At 35.9% G+C, this 19248-nt stretch overlaps 1 protein-coding gene across 2 annotated transcripts in view; it reads right to left on the minus strand.

The window, feature by feature from the left end:
* The window catches only part of ADAM23 (ADAM metallopeptidase domain 23), a 162428-nt gene that overhangs the window by 39095 nt on the left and 104085 nt on the right, over positions 1 to 19248 (minus strand). For both annotated transcript variants that reach the window (XM_057747113.1, XM_057747114.1), the window contains 8 exons: positions 18742 to 18818; positions 16201 to 16266; positions 10026 to 10097; positions 7747 to 7910; positions 6688 to 6772; positions 5836 to 5926; positions 3442 to 3490; positions 1265 to 1364 (listed from right to left, as the gene is read on the minus strand). In XM_057747113.1, coding sequence (XP_057603096.1) covers positions 1265 to 1364; positions 3442 to 3490; positions 5836 to 5926; positions 6688 to 6772; positions 7747 to 7910; positions 10026 to 10097; positions 16201 to 16266; positions 18742 to 18818 — 704 coding nt within the window. The remainder of the gene's footprint in view (positions 1 to 1264; positions 1365 to 3441; positions 3491 to 5835; positions 5927 to 6687; positions 6773 to 7746; positions 7911 to 10025; positions 10098 to 16200; positions 16267 to 18741; positions 18819 to 19248) is intronic.

Consider the following 19248-nt stretch of genomic DNA (forward strand, 5'->3'; position numbering starts at 1 on the left):
TTTCTGTAGCCTTACTGAGATTATATACAGATGTCAGGCATCAAAGTATCATCCCTAACTTAGCAGTATCACTTAATTATGGGGAGAGGAATAAATTACTCTGACCGTTATCCACATCAGTCACCAATTTTTTTTTAAAAAGACTAACATGATTTCATTGCTCTCTCAATTTGCAGAGTATTAAACATTTTGTATAGCAATGGACTATATTCAACTTAAGATGTAGTATCTTAAAAAGAAATATGAAATGTGCAATGTTAGAATGTCTATGCCATCTGCTAATTCGCATCAATTCTTTTTGCCTGTTAAACAACTTCGTTTCTAAACATGCTATTCGTGCACAGTCCCATATCCAAAAGCTCTATAGCCTGTGAGTTTAAGAATTCTGGCATTGCTGGATTTAGAAAAGTATGATACATTTACCATTTTCTATATAACAGCCCTGAGGAGCCTGGTATACACCTTATAATCAAACACATTAACATTTGTGCAGTAAGACTTATGAATATTTACATGATGAGGGATAAATGAAGATTTTCAGTTCAGGACAAGTTTTACTGTCCACTATGTTTTCTACAAACTCATAAAAAACACTTTGGATTTTCAGAATTTTTGAATTAAGGAACTGTGGATAAGAGAATGTGACACTGCATATAGGAATTTTAATGAAATGTCAACTGACAACGTGGACCTTCCCAAGTAAAGAGGTATATACGTATATACATGTATTTATGGAGTCCATAAATACTCTGGGTCATTTTTTTGGCTAGCTGATATTAGTAATGCTTTCTATCTGAGAGAATGGACTACCACCACCAACCCCTCCCCCCCCAAAAAAAGAAAGAAAAGCCAAGAAATTAGTTATACCCCTAGAGAAAATATCAAGGAGAAATTAAATGTTTGTCAGAGAAATGGGCTAAAGTAATATATCTTAATCTAACCCACTATCTCTTAGCAGCAGGGTGAAGACCCTAACATGAAAATTTTAAAGATATTTTATTTGAAGGATTGTCTGTTTGTTTTTTGGAGGGGAGGGCCAAGAGGAGGTACAGCTAGCACTGAAACACCAGAGCTTCAGAACAGTGAAACTATGGTCTTGTCATTCATTTAAACAACATTCAATCTTCAACACGATAAAAACTTTTATAACTAAATATGAATCCAATTGGAAAGAAACCTGCTTTCCAAGACAAGTATCTGATATTTGGCACAGTTCCATTGTAAAAAAAATTGGAGAAATAATTACACTTTCTAAGTTACTAACCTTTGTTGGCCTGTTGAAAAGACAGGCTCCACCCCCTCTCTGTAAAAAATCTCTATACTCCAAAATGCTGCACTTTGAGAACTTTCTGGAATGGGATACCCTGAGGAAATAAAGAATCAATTATGTAAACAATTTACCAAAAGCAGTCATCAGAGAAGAAAATTAAAACCCTTGAATTAAAACAAAATGATCACTCTGGATCCAGATGATTCTACATAAATTTTGACATGGCACTTATGTTCAAGCTGCTGCATAAGTGTGGTAGAGTCTGTAAAAATAGAAATTCCAAAAAAAAAATCACAGATTTGGGGGCTAAGTTACAACCTTCTTAGTAGTCAAGCCCTTTTGTGCTCAGGCTTGAAAGAGGCTTTGGAAAGTTCATCCCCAAACTTCACCTAGGCTATATATTAAAATGTGGTCCCTTTTATTCTTTCTGTCTCAGTAAAGATAAGTATTTTGTTTGCCTCTGTCCTGAATAAAAGGAGCTTGGGAACCTACTAGATTTTACTTTGGAGGAGGGAGTTGTGAAGGTCAGTTGATTAACAATTATATATTGCAGGCTTCAGTAACACAATTGAGGTAAACAAGGAAGCCCTAAAGAGATGAGTTAGACTATATATGTTTCTATGTGTATATATACATACAGTCAAAACAGAATTAGGGTAAGCGCCTTCTAAATTAGAATTAGGTAATAGCTCCTTATTCTCAACTTCAAATACTATTTGGTAATATTCATGATTTTACAGGAATATAATGAAACTCTTTGTGAGTTAAATTACTATCACTATGTCAGTGCATCAGGGAATATTATACATATGGTCAATGTTAAACTGAGTCATACACATTGATTCCTTGGACGTATTTGTCATAGTACTCGATTTGAGAGTACTAGGTCACTTATTCTAGGATGTAATCCAATAGATTTGTATTTCCTGACATATGAGTGTAGTGTATGGAAGTAGCTAAAATTTACCACTGTTGACAGTGATCTCTTACAAGAACTATATGCAAACACACACCTGAGAAAATACAAATTAAGTTTAAGTAGTTTTATTATATTCTATGGGTAGTCAGTCTAAAAATTCATTTAGAAGTTGGAAGTTCAGAAGACTGAAGACCTCTCTGGATAGAACCAATATTATGAATGGTGTTACTGTTCCATAGGAGGCCTCAAAAAAGCCTGTTTAAGTGATATGTTGCTAAACTATGGTACAATAGTAAGGGGAGCATGAACGCTAACAGTTTCAAGTTTAAACCACATTTCTAGAAACTTGTGTTCTAAAGTAGCAAGCATAATGGCTGACTCTCTCTTCAAGCTCACACACCTCTTGTTCCCATGAGCTGGACTCCTGATGCAGGAATAAGGACGGGACTCTGTAAAAGTAGGTCAGGGCTTCCTGCAACTCGGGCTCATAGGGAGGGGGCAGGACCAGAAATGGTGATGTGCTGAGCAGATGTCTGGCATGGGCAAAGGAAGTGAGAGAGACACATGAGTGAGGAAACCTCTTCTATTTATTAGGAATGGGCTCTAGCTTAGGAGGCTGGGCAGTGGATCCCATGGGGCCGGGGTCCCTGGGGAAGAGGGCAATGTTTCTAGGCCTTGGCTCACAGATGCAACGGCAACCCTCTAGTTTCCAATTTAACCACAAATAGCAGAGAGGAGTTAGGTGAGGAAATGTTCAAATGTCTATCAGTAGAAGACTACCTAATTTAGACACGATAAATCTGTCGTTTTTTTTTTAAAGCTTTGTTGATTATATAAGGAATACAGTACAATTTTATTACAGTAAACATGTCTATTTACGGGTTCCTTAAAATGTGAATTGTTGACTAAATTGGTTTTTACTGACAGTTAGACAACCAGCTTTTATCCTAAGTGTATTAAAAAATTAATGCATCCACTAAACTTAGAAGCATTTAATCATATGCTTCCTTTAAGGGTTAATAGAAGTTGAAGTGGTTACTTTATTTTACTTTTATTACCAACTTTAAATAAAAAATTAAAGTATAAAATAAACTAGCTAGCCATTTCATTTTTTAAAATATCAGATAATGAATTACTGAATTTATTCTAAGGCTTAGCCTAAAAGACCAGTACTTGAGAGTCTGTGTATCTAATTACAGGTAGCAATTTCAGTAAAAGGTACATATCAAATACATGTACAATGAAAATTTACCCTGTCTCCTCCATGACGCAGCCACCCCAGGATTCTGTGCAGTCACATTCTAGTCCAATGAAACAATAAAAAGCAACAAAAGAAAAGGGAAACAACAAAAGTCACATCTTTAATTTGAACCACAGCACTTGAGAGAATTCCTTATCACCAATTCCATGTCAAATAGGTACAGAATGTGGAGTGTCACCAAATAAAACCAATTTCTTTTAAGTCAGTATTTCTTTTTCCTTTCCAATAGTATAGCTTGCTTCCTGAGACAACAGCTGCAAGAAATAAAATTGTGCCTCTCTTCATTTTCGTAACTTAGAGAATTCAATTAAGTTCCTGGTGCCAATGTTTAATGAAAAGTACCCTGGTCTAGAGATTGTAAAGCCTGAGTTCTAGTCCAAGTTTTATCTGATGAGAGAGTTTCATGGGCAAGTGACTTCGCATTTCTTGGGTCTCAGTGTTTCCAGCTCTAAAATGGGAATACATCCCTCTGCCTATCTCTCAGAGTGGTTCTAGGGCTCACATCAAATGCTAGCCTATGTGCTCTCTAGGCACTGCAAAGCTCTACTGTACAAAAGCAACGAGTCCTCACTGAAGTCCTGCTAACAGAGCACACCGGACATTAGAGAAGAGAATTCAATTTGCTAGAGTCAAAGCAAGGATGAGCCAGAGACTTGAAGAATACTAGGCTAAAAGGTTCAGTAAAAGAGAGGAATCTAAAATAGAAATGTAAAGTCATCTAAATTAAATAACAATCATAAATTTAATGTAGATACCACACACAGACATATTGTGATGAGCTGTCCTTTTCATTTATTTTTTCCTATTCTCCTTTCTATGAGAGACAAAGATATTTTTAAAGAAAGACTTCCAAATGGATTTTTAAAAATTCAACGTTCAAAACGAATCCACCTAAACAAACAATTCACAAAGGAATAAAGAATTTTAAGAAGGAACTACGCCCGGCATTAGTATTGAAACCTACTGCTCATCCTACTCCATCATTCGACTCAGTAACATTTCTCAGCTGCCCCCAGAACTGGCCTCATCCTGGCTCCGTGCTTTTCAAACAAGGACATAAACCTGGTCCTACTTCCTTCTGGTTTTCAGGCATTGATGCCAGCCAGTGAAACCTGAATCACCTCCTTCAATGAGTACTATGAGTTTCCCTGGGAAAGCAAATACTCTGAGCAAGAAATTAATAGATAAAAGTTTGTGGAGATTTGCTCAGTGCCATCAGACTCAATGCACCCATAAAGTGGTGACTTAATATGTCCTTAAACGGAATCAAGAAACCCTGGATATACTTTTTGTTTCAAGTTTCCGTAACACTATGTATAAATGACAATTATTTGATAGTAGTCAAAAAGTATAAAACATAGGATAATGTTAAGGTAGATTTTTGTCCTTTCCTTCTTTGGGGAGGCTGGGGTGGAGGGGGACACCTCTATTCCTAGCATCTGATATTTTCAGAGGGGAGTAGATTTCCACTTAATTCCTAGGTAGGAGACCAGTTGGGGGTGCATACCTCAGGTCCTTCTTTCCACAGGATCACACTGTGTGTGCCCTAAGCACTTTTGCATTCTGTCACAAAAGTGTATTAGAAATTATATTTTACTATTGTATTGATATAAAAAGGAATATAACCCAAGTTGGATTTTACACTGATTTTAAAAGAAATTAAAAACCTTCAAGGGCCCCCTAAAATTATTGTGGGCCTGCAACACTTTGCCCCTAGACCCTCAGCCTTGTCTTTCCATCTGCCTCTCCCCTGATTAACGAGGAGAATAACAGGGGGAGAGTGACAGCCAGCAGTCACCGGCTGTGTTTTCCTACTGAATGGGATTTGCGGCTGTTTCTACTCCCTCTTGGCCCTGCCTGCCCAGGAGAGGAGTGCTATCCTCTATCACCTGCCCCCATGTTTCAAAGGTCCTGGGATAGGGCTGCCTGTATGGGAAGCTTCTTTAATGTTTCTGGTATAGAAGGTGGGTACGTTTAATTAGAAGTAAGTAGCTAGGTAAGTTTAATTAGAGTTTGAGCTCCTTTTGACTCTAGATCGAAGCTCTTTTCTGATCCAACTGTACTTGTGCTGGCGCTTCACTGACATCTGGTGTCTATACTCAACTGGTTAGAACCCAGAGGGTGAGTATTCACCCTCACCCACCCCAACATTCTGCAGTGTGAGAACGCCCTGAGAAAGTATGAGTATGGACTTTGAAAGGGACATTTCTCCAACCCACACAGATTAAGAATTACCTTAAACTGCTCACTTTATCATGTTTAGAGGAAGGAAATATACTACAGTTAAGCTATTATGACTTAGGAATGAGAAATATTTCTTTATTGACCGGACATGCATTATACAGACAGAATGGCACATGAAAGTAAGAAGGTCAATGTACATACTTGGCTTTCTGCTAGAAGGTTCCCATTGGATTCCAAGGTTTTGAGCCAGACTCTGCGATAATACTTGTGCCACTGCCATTGGAAGACCATACTGTTTTTCAGAGTTGAAAGTGTGTGGGAAACATTTGAGAGAGGGCACAAAGCTAGTTATTATTTCTTAATCATCACCACATATCATCTCAGTCCCCTAAGCAGAGCCTCACAGCATCAGAAGATGGCATATGCTCCTTATCACTTCTTCCTTGCAACTGGGCCCAAGAAGCAGAAAGCCTCTCTTACTGTGGGGCATTACTCAGAATTTGATGTTCTCACGTGGAAACACAAAATCGTAAAAGGCTGTGCCCCATTTCAATTCATACCAAGCCAAGAATAAATTCAACTTACTACAAATCTGTCAGGAGAGGTCTCCACTGAATGATGGCTACTGGGATAACCTGGTTAATATAATATATTCAAGTATTGACCAAGGTTTAGATTTAGTTGGTTCAACTTTGGGGATGTGTTAAACCTAACATAGGCAGAAGAGCAAATAACTTCTTAAAAAAAATCATAAAAGAAGGATTAACAAGCTTATAAAAACTTATCTATAAAGGCCAAGAAGTTTCTGGGCCAATCTTTGGTTTGCATCTGCCTGATAAATATGAAAAACTATCATTATGCTATGAAGCAATACCTCTTTTCTAATACCAAAGACCACTTTGGGTTCTATTTACTAATATGAACCACTCATACTGTATTCTCAATGTCATTGTCATTCTAAACAGACCTGAGAAGGGAAGTAAACTAGGCCATAGGGAAGAAAGAGATCAGATGCACAGATAAAGCTACCTTAGGAAAATTGATAACATTTACCTCATTCACACCAACTCCCCTTGTGCGAGAACAGACACCTCCAAAGTAACTCAGGCTGCTTCTCTTATAGTGGAATGTCACACGCCTTAGGAAAAACAGGTGCTATTAGGAAACCAACGTAGTGACCATTACATTTCATCTTTCCCCAAATATATCTATTCTCCTACATTGAATACCCCAAACAAACCCTCCTTCAGGAAACCAAAAACTGTATTTTAAATACATGTAAATGTTTTAGATTAATGTTATGTTAAATAATCTCAACTGAGCAAATATCACTTGAGCACCTAATTAAGCATCACATACTGGCACAGAAATTGAGGACACAAAGATAAACAGACCACAGTCCTTGACTTTTTTCTAGTAGAGACTATCTAGTAATTATACAAAATATTGATGATTGTAAATTGCTGATTAAACACTGAGAGAAAAGCAAGGAGTAATAGGTGAGAAGAAAGGAAAGAAGACTTTGGTTGCTTTGATCCCAGGACAGAACCTTAGAGGACTGTCTGAAAACAGCTTAGCCACCAGTGGGGAAGGGAGCAACTTATCAAAAGTAAGCAAGGCACCCCTTTTCCTTAGCAACAGAACATCACTTTTATTCAACAGTTCATTTCAAACGACTATCTATCCTAAACTCTCTTGCAGCTCAGTGTAGCCATTGTGACAAAGATCTAGCAAATGACTTGATGAAATTGATACCTGCAATTTTTCAGGAAATCTGCTCTAAAGGAGCTAACTCAGCTAGAAGGAGGGCTCTTTCACGCTCCTCCCTGCCTGGCATTCCTGCTGCCTGTGATGAAGCCTGGACTGTCAGCAGCTGTCTCGAATCATGAGCTGACTATGAGGATGGAAGTTCTGAAGGTAGGGATGTGCTCTGAAACTAGATCTCATGACTGTGGAACCACCATTTCAGCACTGGGCAGCCTACTTCTGTGCTTCTTATATAACAGAGGAATCAACCTCAATCTTGTTCAGGATTGACAGATTGATCTATAACCTAACAGATACAATAAAGGGATAAAGATCAATGTCAAGCCAACGGCTGGGGATACATACGAGATGAGATGCACAGCATCAGCGTGCTGCCTGATACGCTGCCGGTATTTGGAGAATTCGTGGAGCATCTGCACAGGGTTGGTGGTGATGTCAATATGATCCTTCTCAGTCCAGGTCTCTACAGCCACCAGGACAACCCTGGTATTTAGCTGTTCCTTGTAAATCTGAGGATATACAACAGGACAGGTGCAGGAGGAAAACACTGGGTCAAACATGCACAATCAGTGATTCAGAGTCAGCGGAAGGACAGGAGGGGAGGTGAGAGGAGAACACGAGGTCAGAATTAGCTCATCAGAGAGAAGCTTCTTTTCCTTTCTCTTTTCCAAGAGCAAAAAGAAAGAACAATCACACAACTCAGCCTCTCCTACAAAATTACTGCAACCCCAAATCAGCACCTTTAGTGGTCAGGCATCTCACTAGGAGATCTATACTAGGGGCATCATGAGTCTCAAGTCTGGACATAAATTCAAAACAGAGTTCAGAGAAATCACCTTTCCAAACCTCATAGGAGACAACAGGTTGTAGTCTGACATACCCACTCTGGGTAAATGCGATATGACCAGTTACTCCTGCAGGATTGGAACAGATCACTAAATCCTTGGACAAGCAGTAACAGCATGGCTGGCTTGCCCTTGGAAGCCTTATTACGTGCAAAGTAAAATAACACTGGAAGAGGAACACCAATTTGAGGCCAAAAGAGGAAAGAGCAGACTTACATTATCCATGTCACTCTTACCACAGGGTGACATCACTCACAATATTTAAATTGTAACTTTCTGCTGTCTTTCTCTCCTTCTGGCCCAGTAGCTAAATAATTCACACATGTAAGCAATTTTGATGAATGCTGTCATTCTGCCCTGTTTTCAAGCGAATTAAGAAAATAATAGATGATCTTAGAACACACTGAAGAAAGGAAATATTATCATGCCTAAATCAGTCTGAAGCCATAATGATTTTACAAGGAGTGAATTAAATGTAATGTCTTTAAAAATATTAATTGGTCAGTTTCAGAACTTTGTTTGTTAAATCAAAATAAAAATGACACTTTGCAAGATATGATTCTGTTCAATCATGGTGAAATGACAAACACAGAGATTCTACCAAGTAAACAGCTTAGGCAGGGGGAAAGGTGTGTTTAATATTCTCTTTTTCATTTCCACTTATAGTTTTCCTCTGAGAAGACTGAGAAGAGCTAAAAGTAAAGAAAGTGAATAAACCAGGTGATAACTCGCTTTCAGAACTTCAAACCTAACTCTATATGCTATCCTATTCCCCTCCACCCAGATTATACTGCTCAGCTGTGCCTACCAGGTATTATATGTTATGAGTGTTTACATGATTGGAGGCTTTTGGACTGTTTAAAAGGCAGAAAAGAAGGCAGTTCTTTGGAGAAAATAAGTATCATTTAGATATTAAACAATTTATAAAGGTTTTTTTCTTTCCCAGTTAAGAGGGAACATACAGTAAATATCACATAAATATGTATTTAGCTGAGCAAAACAGCACTTTACATTAGTATATACAAAATATTATGCTATATTTATGACTAGTTGAATTGAATTATTTATTGGAATATAATGAATAATATTCACACTTATGGCTTTCCTATCTAAAGCAGGAAAAAGGAAGATAATCTTAACCATCATTCTCTGTAACTCACAGGATGAGAGGAGGAAAAAACATCAATAAGATTTACGGATTTGAAGACTTTGTAAGAAGATATATATTTTACTGTTTCAAATTAGTTTTATTTTAAGACTGCACTTAATTCTGTCATATAGAAATAAAATCTGAAGCATTCTTATGGGAACACTAAGAAAATAAATTTGAGTTCTTTTAAAAAGATTTTGTTTGTATTGCCTATATTCTCCAAACGTAATCCACCTCAATCTGTTAGTTCTTCTGCCATATATTTAAGACGATAAGCTCAACTGATTACGATGAACAAAGTCTCATTTGCCAAGTTTAATTTAGACTTTTTTGGTAGCTAATTTTCTCCAGTGTTTTTGTCCTCTCTAGACTCTGGTGACAATAATATCTAGACATCACTTAGTAGCAACATCAGTGCATCTTTGGGATCCCAAGAATAACTCAGTCCCCTGAAACTCTGGTAACATTGCCCTTTGTGAAGCAGACCACTCCATAATTTCTTAGCCAGATGAGCTTAAGGATAGCATTTTCACTTTTGTCCCAGAAAGAACTAAAGCAATAAGCAAGCAAATAGAGATATAAACCATTCCATCTTGGAAAAATAGGTTCAAGAAAACCAGGATGCTTACAGAATCCACAAGGTTGACCACAGACTTTGCAAAGTTGTTCGTATGCGCAAGAGAAGAGCGACACTTCTTGTACTGGGGGAGAAAGATATTCCAGTCACTGTCAAGCCATAATTTAATGACAAATTTCCAAATTCTGTAAAAACAGAAATCTGACAGCAATTGTAGAAATCGGAATTAAAAATACAGAATTTAGTTTGTGCCGTCTTTGGATATAGTGGTGTTCTTATTTTATTTCTCTGTTAATAGGAAAACTGTAACTGTCTAAAATACCCATGATGTTCCAGGAGGAGAGGGCCTAGTGATTGTGTGTGAGAAACTTTACACTTGAAAACCAAGCTGTTAATTCAGTCTCAATGTCTAACAAATACAATCCTTTTTTTCATTTGTTTGTTTCACGGAAATGACCTTTATCACTTTCTAAAGAGCTTAGACCAAGAAATGTAATCCCAACTGGACAGCCTCCTCACTTGAATTCAAGCTCATACAAAGATCAAGAAAACTTCTTAAGCAACACTTCAGATTCAGTCCATGGTACAGAATGAATCTGTCGTACATTTTAGTATTTTCTTTCAGATGCATGCCTCCTCCAAATGAAGCCTTTTGCTTTTGACAGCTCAGAAGTCAAAATAAAGAAGACACAAAAGGTAAAAATGAAGTGTGCCGATGGTGTATGGTTGTTTATGGTTATTTATGATCATTTAAGAAAATAAAGTAAATTAGTAGAATAATTACATAACATCCAAAGGGTTCCAGTTTTAGCAAGGAGTACTTCACTTTATATGGCTTTGAGAGGACATTTAAAAACTAAAGTTTACCACAGGGGGGTCATACCCTCTGCTGAGGAAAAAGAAAAACATCCTCAAAACTACCAAATCAGGTTTGCAACATGTCTTTAAAATTTGACTTCAATTATAATTATTAAAATAATGCATCTTTCATAAGGATTACAAGTACTTCCACATTGGAATATCACGATTCTTTTTTTCTACTTTACCCCTTTTCACACTATAAATGTCAGGCCCCTTTCATTTCATTCTCTCTTCAACCCTGTTACTATGTTTTTTAAATGAAGAATATGTCTTAATGCTTATATATCTGATATATATTTTTATAATACTGAGCATACTGACAACCCATTATAAATATGCAATAAATTCGTATTGTGTTATTAGTAGCATTCATTAATTTATGACAATTTATATCTATAACACTTGCCGTGGTGTGAATGATTGTGTGTCCCCAAAATTCATGTTGAAATCCCAACTCCCAAAATGATGGTATTAGGAGGTGGGACCTTTGAATGATACTTAGGTTATGAGGTAGAGGCCTCATGAATGGCATTAGAGCCTTATAACAGAGGCTCCAGAGACATCCCTAGTCCCTTCCACCATGTGGGGACACAGTGAGACATTTTAACAGGTTTTTTTCAACTTAGCATAAAGAAGTTGCTATAAAGAGCTCAGCATTTTAAGTTGCCTAGCACATTCCATAAGCTGAAAAATTTCAAAGATATCTTTAAAAGTAAAAGCAAAAGTCTTAACATTAAGTCTCCTGGGGTGATAAAAAGTTTTCAAACTAGATAGACGTAATGGTTGCACTACATTGTGAAGGTACTAAATGCCACTGAATTGTACACTTAAAAATAAAAGTCCTGACATTAAGAAGCACTTATCACAAAAAGAAAGGGAAAATATTAGCTGACACCTATTCTAATGCAGTGTTGTTACATATTTATTCAAATGGATTTTGTTTTGCTTCTGAACATTAATTTGTCCTTTGGGGATGTCTTTTTATAGTAAAATGATCATGGAAAGTATGATATGCAAGTTAAATAAAATGAGGACTTTTAAAAGTTTATCAGAATGTGATGTGCTTTATTTATTTCATATTTGTCATTTCCAAGTCTCTGATTTTCTTTTTAGGAAGATCACTCTGCCTGCTGTGAGGAGAGTGAATTAGACAGGGTCAAGAATGGAAGCAGAGAGACCTGCTGGGAAACTATTGTAATGGTCCAGGTTAAAAAATAATGAAGGCTGGACACCTGTATAGGATGTGGAAGGTAAGGAAAGAGAACAAAAGATGACTCCTAGGTTTTGAACTTGAGTAGCTGGGGGTGGCAGGTGTCATTTAAAATGATGAGAATGAGTAGGGGAAGAGCAGTCTAGGAACAGGGAACGAAGAGTTAGAAATGTTAAATGTGAGATGCCTATTCAATACTTAAGTACAGATGTCAAGTAGGCAGTTGAGTATAGAACTATGGAACTCAGAAGGCTAGAGTATAAAGTTGCGAGTGATATATTTAAGTCATGATATAATTCATAGGCTTAAGACTGGAAATGATCACTTTGAAATGATCACTTGGAATTATAGAAAGAAAAGACAGCCCAAACCAAGCTATATGGCACTCCCATAATTCTAGAGCCCAGACGTAAAAGACTAAGAAGAAATAGCCAGTGAGGTTAGAGAGCTATTGTGTTATAGAAGCTGAATGAAAATGTTTCAGCTTCTATGACACAATAGCTCTCTAATCACAGAGGAATCAACTGTGTCCAGTGCTGCTGAGAAGGCAAGTATGATAAGGACAAAGAGTGACCACTACATTTATTCACTGGAAATTCCATATAATTGAGTACCTAGAATTTAAACTAGGATATATGATGTGTTTCTCCTACAACAAATATTTGCTCCTCACAACTCAGTAAAGTAGGTAGGTTATATTCTCCCCATTTCCGTAAAGGTGGAAAATGAGACTCAGAGAGGACAAATAATTTATCCAAGATCTCACAGCTGGAATTCAATGCTTTCTCTGGGTCGACACAGGAGACAACCTTGTTCAGTTAGCAAGTCATACAAAACAGTTTATGTATACTCCTAATAAATCATGATTATTCATGAGAAATCATAATGTGTTGGTTACCTATAAAATATAGTGGCTTTCAAATAAGGAAAAGCAAATGAGGTTTAAACTGAAAAATATTTGAGTTATCATTATGTATTTCCACTTATTGACTTATACATAAGGATATGGTAACAATGTAAGAAAAATATTTGTTTTTCAGGCACTTTAAAATATTTCAATTAATTTTCTAATAGAATAAGGTTTTTAATATTTATATTTAGCTTAAGCAGCTCAAAGAAATGTTTGCATTCCTTTATCAAGGCTGTAATTGGCTCACAAATTAGGTTCCGCCAGTTAGCTACTAAAATGCTTTATACAAAATTGAGGGATTTTTCTTTTCTAATTGAAGGCCACTGATAATATATTATGCTTGTTCAAAATAAGGTATCTGCATTTTTTTCAGGAAGCCAATATTAGGTTACTCTGAATTAAAGAGGTAAGCTTGAATGTCAACATAGGCAAAATGTTTCTATTTCCTACATGAACGAGAACTAATTTTACATACAAAGAAAAATGTGCAATCTCCATTTATGATAAAACTTACTTTCACATTTTTTGATCCCTGAAAACAATTTACATTTAAAGTGCCAAATTTGCTTTTCCTTCCTGAACAAACACAATCCTTAAGATATTTGCTTTCTGAAAAAAATTAAAATTAGAGCTCAATTTTCAACCAGAGGGTGACAGTTATCAAAATAACTGTTGCTGCCTCATCTAGCACAAAGATTATAAAATGAGTACTCTCGGTGCGATGATCATTCTAAAACCCAATAGCAAATCTCCAAATAGATGTCAATTATTCTAATTCAGTTTTACTTTCAATAGCGAATTTAAGTACTCTGACCCATGTTCTGATTTACCCCTTCTTTGTGGCATTCAAATTAAAAAACTATCTTCATCTCATATAAAGCACACCTTAAGAAAGGACTTTTCTCAACTCTCAAAAGAAAAAAATTCTTATAAAATGACACATTATTCGGTACTCTTATGGACTAGAATGTAACCTGGTCTTAAAGGAAAAAGAACCTATTTAGTTCTATGGCCCCACTGTAATATTTATGTAAATAGTAGAAACCTCCTTTGGTAATTTCTTTCTCCTTTAGGCAGTATTATCACTCAATAATAAAAGGCTTTCATTTTTTTCTTCATTTCCTAACATGTATTCCCTACAAACCTATCAGTACAAATTACAGTTCTTTTTTCTGGTTTCAAAGATAGATGTACACATGCCAAGTTCTCACTCCTTTTAATAATAATAATAAAGCAAATTACCAAGATTTACCATTAAAAGATCTGGTAGCCTACATATGGTAACTAGCACAGAATATATAGTATAATATGTAGAAATTTTCCGTTTATGAAAACAATATTTCATAAAGGATATTATTTTATTACTCATAAGATGAAGACAAGATTATTTAAATGCTTTCCATTTAAAAGGATTAAAAAATAAATTCAAAATATATAATGTTTAAAAAATTATCGTTTCCTATTTGTACAATTACTGAAATCTCCTCTCTGATTGACAGCTTCATATATTTTCCTAACAGAGATTTAGTGGAACAAGAGATTTGGAATTACAAGTCATAGGTTTGAGAATTCTATCAATTACCAGCTGTATGTGAATGTATTTTGTGAATTTAAAGGTAATGTATATATCAATTATTATCTTCACGACTGTAAAAGTATTTGCATATTGCATGTTGGGGAAAGTTTAGGCTTCTAAAGCCTTAATTTTACAACATGCCACAATGTTAAGGTTTGAGAAGTAGCTGGAAAAAATCTCAATGCCCCAATCAACAAAAATTATCCAGATGAAAAAATTATCCTGGGATTTCAAAGAAATTAATGTCCTTCAAGAAGTCATATTTTAGCCTTCATTATCTAAAATGGCTAACCCACACATTTGGCTTTCCTTCCTGTCAGGGAAGATCTGTCCTAAACTGCATGTAATTCTGATAACTCTGCTTCTTACTAACATATCTCAAGCAATGTACTTAAAAGCTACTGGTACAGAAAATAAACCTGCATACAATACTAAGAGGTAGAGACCCAAAAAAAAGTTTAAATATAAATTAAATCATCATCTTTCTTTTTTTTTTTTTTTAATTTAGGCTGTGCTTGGTCTTTGTTGTGCTGCACAGGCTCTTCATTGCGGTGTGCCAGCTTCTCTAGTGCAGCGCACGCGCTTGGTTGCAGTATATGGGATTTTAGTTCCCTAACTAGGGATCGAACCCAGGCCCGCTGCATTGGGAGGGCAGAGTCTTAAATGCTGGACCACCATGGAAGTCCCAATCATCATTTTAAAAAATGTATGGTTTCAAGGCCTTTTCTGCTAATTAGATTCACATTATCATTTTTGTAGGAACAACCTTATCCTATAGTCTACCAATCTAATTTTGATTTCCTTAAAGAAAAACAAGGGCTTAAAGATATCTGCAAAGCAGTCTGCTTTTCTGTTGCAGTCTTTCACAAGTTTTTCACCTGTACCTGACTTTTAGGTATGTCTTAAGAGTCTCATTTTTATAACGTCTCTCCAGAAACATAACTTAGTTTTCATAAAGAAATCATTCTTTGTCTTAGTTTATACAATCTAAAAGATGAAATTATGTAACTACAACAAAAATTACAAGTGGCCTAAACAGTTTGGAAAGTAGGGCAGTGGATTGCTGGAGCCAGCTCCCACCAGTTCAGGATCTAACTGGATGCATCTTTTTCAGTCCTTATTTAATTATCTCACTCTGGTAGCTTGAAATCAGCTATGGTAGGAGTATTTACACCATGGGTATCAGCAAACATTATAAATCAAGGCTTTTTTTCAAAGAGCCAAGTGTTAAACATTTACCAGCACACTACAAGTGTTGGGTGTACAGTTGCCCCTCAGTATCCAAGGAGGGGTTGGTTCCAGGAGTCCCAAAGATGCCAAAAGCCACAGATGCTCAAGAGCCTTATATCAAATGGTGCAGTACATTACAATGGATTCAGTCAGTCACCTGCATCTGTGAATACAACTATACTATCAAATAGCCTACTGACCAAGACCCTTCAGAATACTCTAAGCTTCAATCAAGATATTTTATAAGAGAAATGGTTAAGCAGAGAATGGTTAAGAAAGTTCCTACTTTATCTTCAAGTGGGGCCAACAGAGGACAATAACTTTTTCATGTGTCTTTTAAGCATTGAATCACATTTTACTTTGACAGAAGTTAATAAAAGATTAATATTATTTCTTAAGTAAGCTGTCAGGTCTAAAATCCATTGATTTTATATTCTTACCGTTTTGTGATCATTAACAATCATAAGTTCCAAATATTTCATTTCTTCAAACACACCGCGAGACGGCTGTGGAAAATAAAAATATATGGTCAGAATGGTGGTTGATAGAAAATATCTCTGATGCTGACTGTTAAGTGGGAGACTGACTTGGAATTTCAGAAGAACTCTTTGCTGCTCACTTTATGAACACCCTCAGAGAGACTCGGTCAGGGAAATGAAAGAAAAAAGTGACCATAAACTGTGGGTAAACATACAAGTATTCAGAAAAGCACTGTATTTAATTATCATTAAAGTATTCATCCATACAGAGAGCAGCTCATGTAGTTTTTATATGATTTTTATATGTAAAAATATTCTAGAGAAAAATATTCAGTGTAACTGTTAAAATAAATAAATCTCAATTTCTTTGACATTAAGATATGATAAAAATATTCATATCTACTCAAAACTTCAAAGAAAAACTGCACAAAACTTTAATAAGAATAACATAGTACATCGGAACAGATACCAATGTAGTCATATAGAAACCTGAATTCAGTGGAGTGAAATTCTCAGATTAATGTACTAATTCTTACCCACACAACTTCTCAAAGGAACAAATGTTGACAATCACGATATTTTAAATTCTTCTAAATTTTGATTATTACTAGATAACCCTTTAAGAGCAAGGGCTAAGTATTTTAACTGTCATTTGGACTTTCATTTCTTTTTCATAGTTGGAAGAGTATGTGGTCATTGATCAGTTTACATTTGATATAGTGAAACATCAATAGCTTATATAAAACTTATTCTTACCAACTACATCTTCAAGAGTAAGTAAAAAGAGGTCTTTAAGCTAAAAAAACTGTATCCATAATCACCACAATTCGAAGACAGGCTCATAAAAGAGAGGATGATTTGACCTATAACTAAGTTTTTGATCACTGGTGGTCTAATTTTTTCACAAAAAATACATTCAGCAAAACATTATCTAAAATGTGCAATTTTGGGGAATTCCCAGGCAGTCCAGTGGTTAGGACTCCATGCTTCCATTGCAGGGGGCATGGGTTTGATCCCTGGTCGGGGAACTAAGATCCTGAAAGCCGTGCAGAGAAAAAAAAAAAGTGCAATTTTCAGTATAATTACTCATTAAGTTATCTAGTAAATTACCATGTAATCTATATGCTGTGGAATTAATTTTTGGTTACATAGCATTCACCATGTAATTACTAAACAGTCCCCATCATTACAGCTTTCTAATCTATTATGAAATAGACTAGGAACATAATTTCAGTTACAAAGCCCCTATACATTTATCAATACAAGGGAGCTCTATGATAGTTGTTGATTATATAATTACATGAGTCTTATTTAATAACTGTCATGATACTAATGGTCAAAGAGATTCATTCTGTTCAGAAAAACACATTCTGCTTCAAAGTTTGATATGAATGTTTTTAATTTGAAAAGAAATACAAATAAGTATGATTACCCAACATTTCAAAACCTAACTCTTTCCCTGCTTCTCTGTCAGTAGAGTATTTCATATGATGATAAGTCATATGGGAAAAGAAAAACCCAAAAGCCTACTGTACTTTCAACAGAAAAAATGCACTGCAATTTTCATAAGAAAAATGCTTTGAAAATGGAGCTAAAACAATACATTCTTTAGATGCCATCAGGGTTCACAGAACACCATAATCAGTTTATATCACTTCTAGGGAAAGTTGAATAAAAAGCAGCAGGCCCATAAGACTCAAATCATAGGGGTCTTTTTGGTTTGTTTGTTTTGTTTTGGTGGTTTTTTGTTTGTTTTTTAAAACTCTTTATTGGAATATAATTGCTTTACACTGCTGTGCCAGTTTTTGAGGTACACCAAAGTGAATCAGCTGTATTTATACAGATATCCCCACCCTCCCGCGACTCCCTCCTACCCTCCCCATCCTGGCCCTCTAAGTCATCACCCATCATCAAGTTTATCTCCTTATGTTATGCAGGAACTTCCCATGAGCTATCTATTTTACATTTGGTGGTGTATATATGTCAATGTTACTTGCTCACTTTGTCCCAGCTTCCCCTTCGCTCCCCTCACCCCTGCCCTGTGTCCTCAAGTCCATTCTCTACATCTGCATCTCTATTCCTGCCCTGTCACTGGGTTCATCAGTACCATTTTTTTTTTTTTTTAGATTCTATACATATAAGTTAACATATGGTATTTGTTTTTCTCTTTCTGGCTTACTTCGCTCTGTATGACATACTCTAGGTCTATCCACCTCATTACAAATAACTCAATTTCATTCTTTTTTATGGCTGAGTAATATTCCATTGCAGCACTGTTTACAATAGCCAGGATGTGGGAGCAACCTAAATGCCCATCAACAGATGAATGGATAAAGAAGATGTGGCACACGTATACATAGGGGTTTTTGGTTTGGGCTTTTGCTTGCAAGAGGAAGTTGCCCAAATCTAAACCGTTTCAGGTACACTTAGCTACTGTGTGATGACAGGCACACAATTTAACTGAGTGAAAAAGCCCTGTCTGTGACTCAACGCCACACTCACATTCACTGCTCTCTTCCGTCTCCTTTTCAACCACTGTAATTCAGATAGAAAGGGCCACTGGTCACTGCTTTCCATACCTGTGCAGAAGAAAAGGAATACCAAAACTTATGTTTGACTGCACTTTAATGTGAGAATGTTTTAAAAATGAAGGAATAGTAGCACTGATAGCATTTGTCATTTCAAAATCAAAATAAACTAAGGTGAAAAAGCATGCCAATCATTAAATATTTCATATTTTCATGGTCACAAATATAATTCAAAGGTATAATTTTCTTCCAAACCTCATGAAAAACATTACAAGCTATTCAATTCCTTGGAATATGTATATCTGATCTACAACCACCTGACCCTGGTTATCTGAAAATTTAGAAGAATTCTACCATGCTTAATTCATTTTAGAATTAAAATAATATCTAGCATAAGCTTTTACATATATTACTAAAGATTTGGGGTACTGTATTAATATACAGAAGTAACATCACATACTCCAATAATCCAAAAGAAGCT

The sequence above is a fragment of the Hippopotamus amphibius genome, chromosome 8 (assembly GCF_030028045.1).
Source record: "Hippopotamus amphibius kiboko isolate mHipAmp2 chromosome 8, mHipAmp2.hap2, whole genome shotgun sequence".
Taxonomy (NCBI): Eukaryota; Metazoa; Chordata; class Mammalia; order Artiodactyla; family Hippopotamidae; genus Hippopotamus; species Hippopotamus amphibius.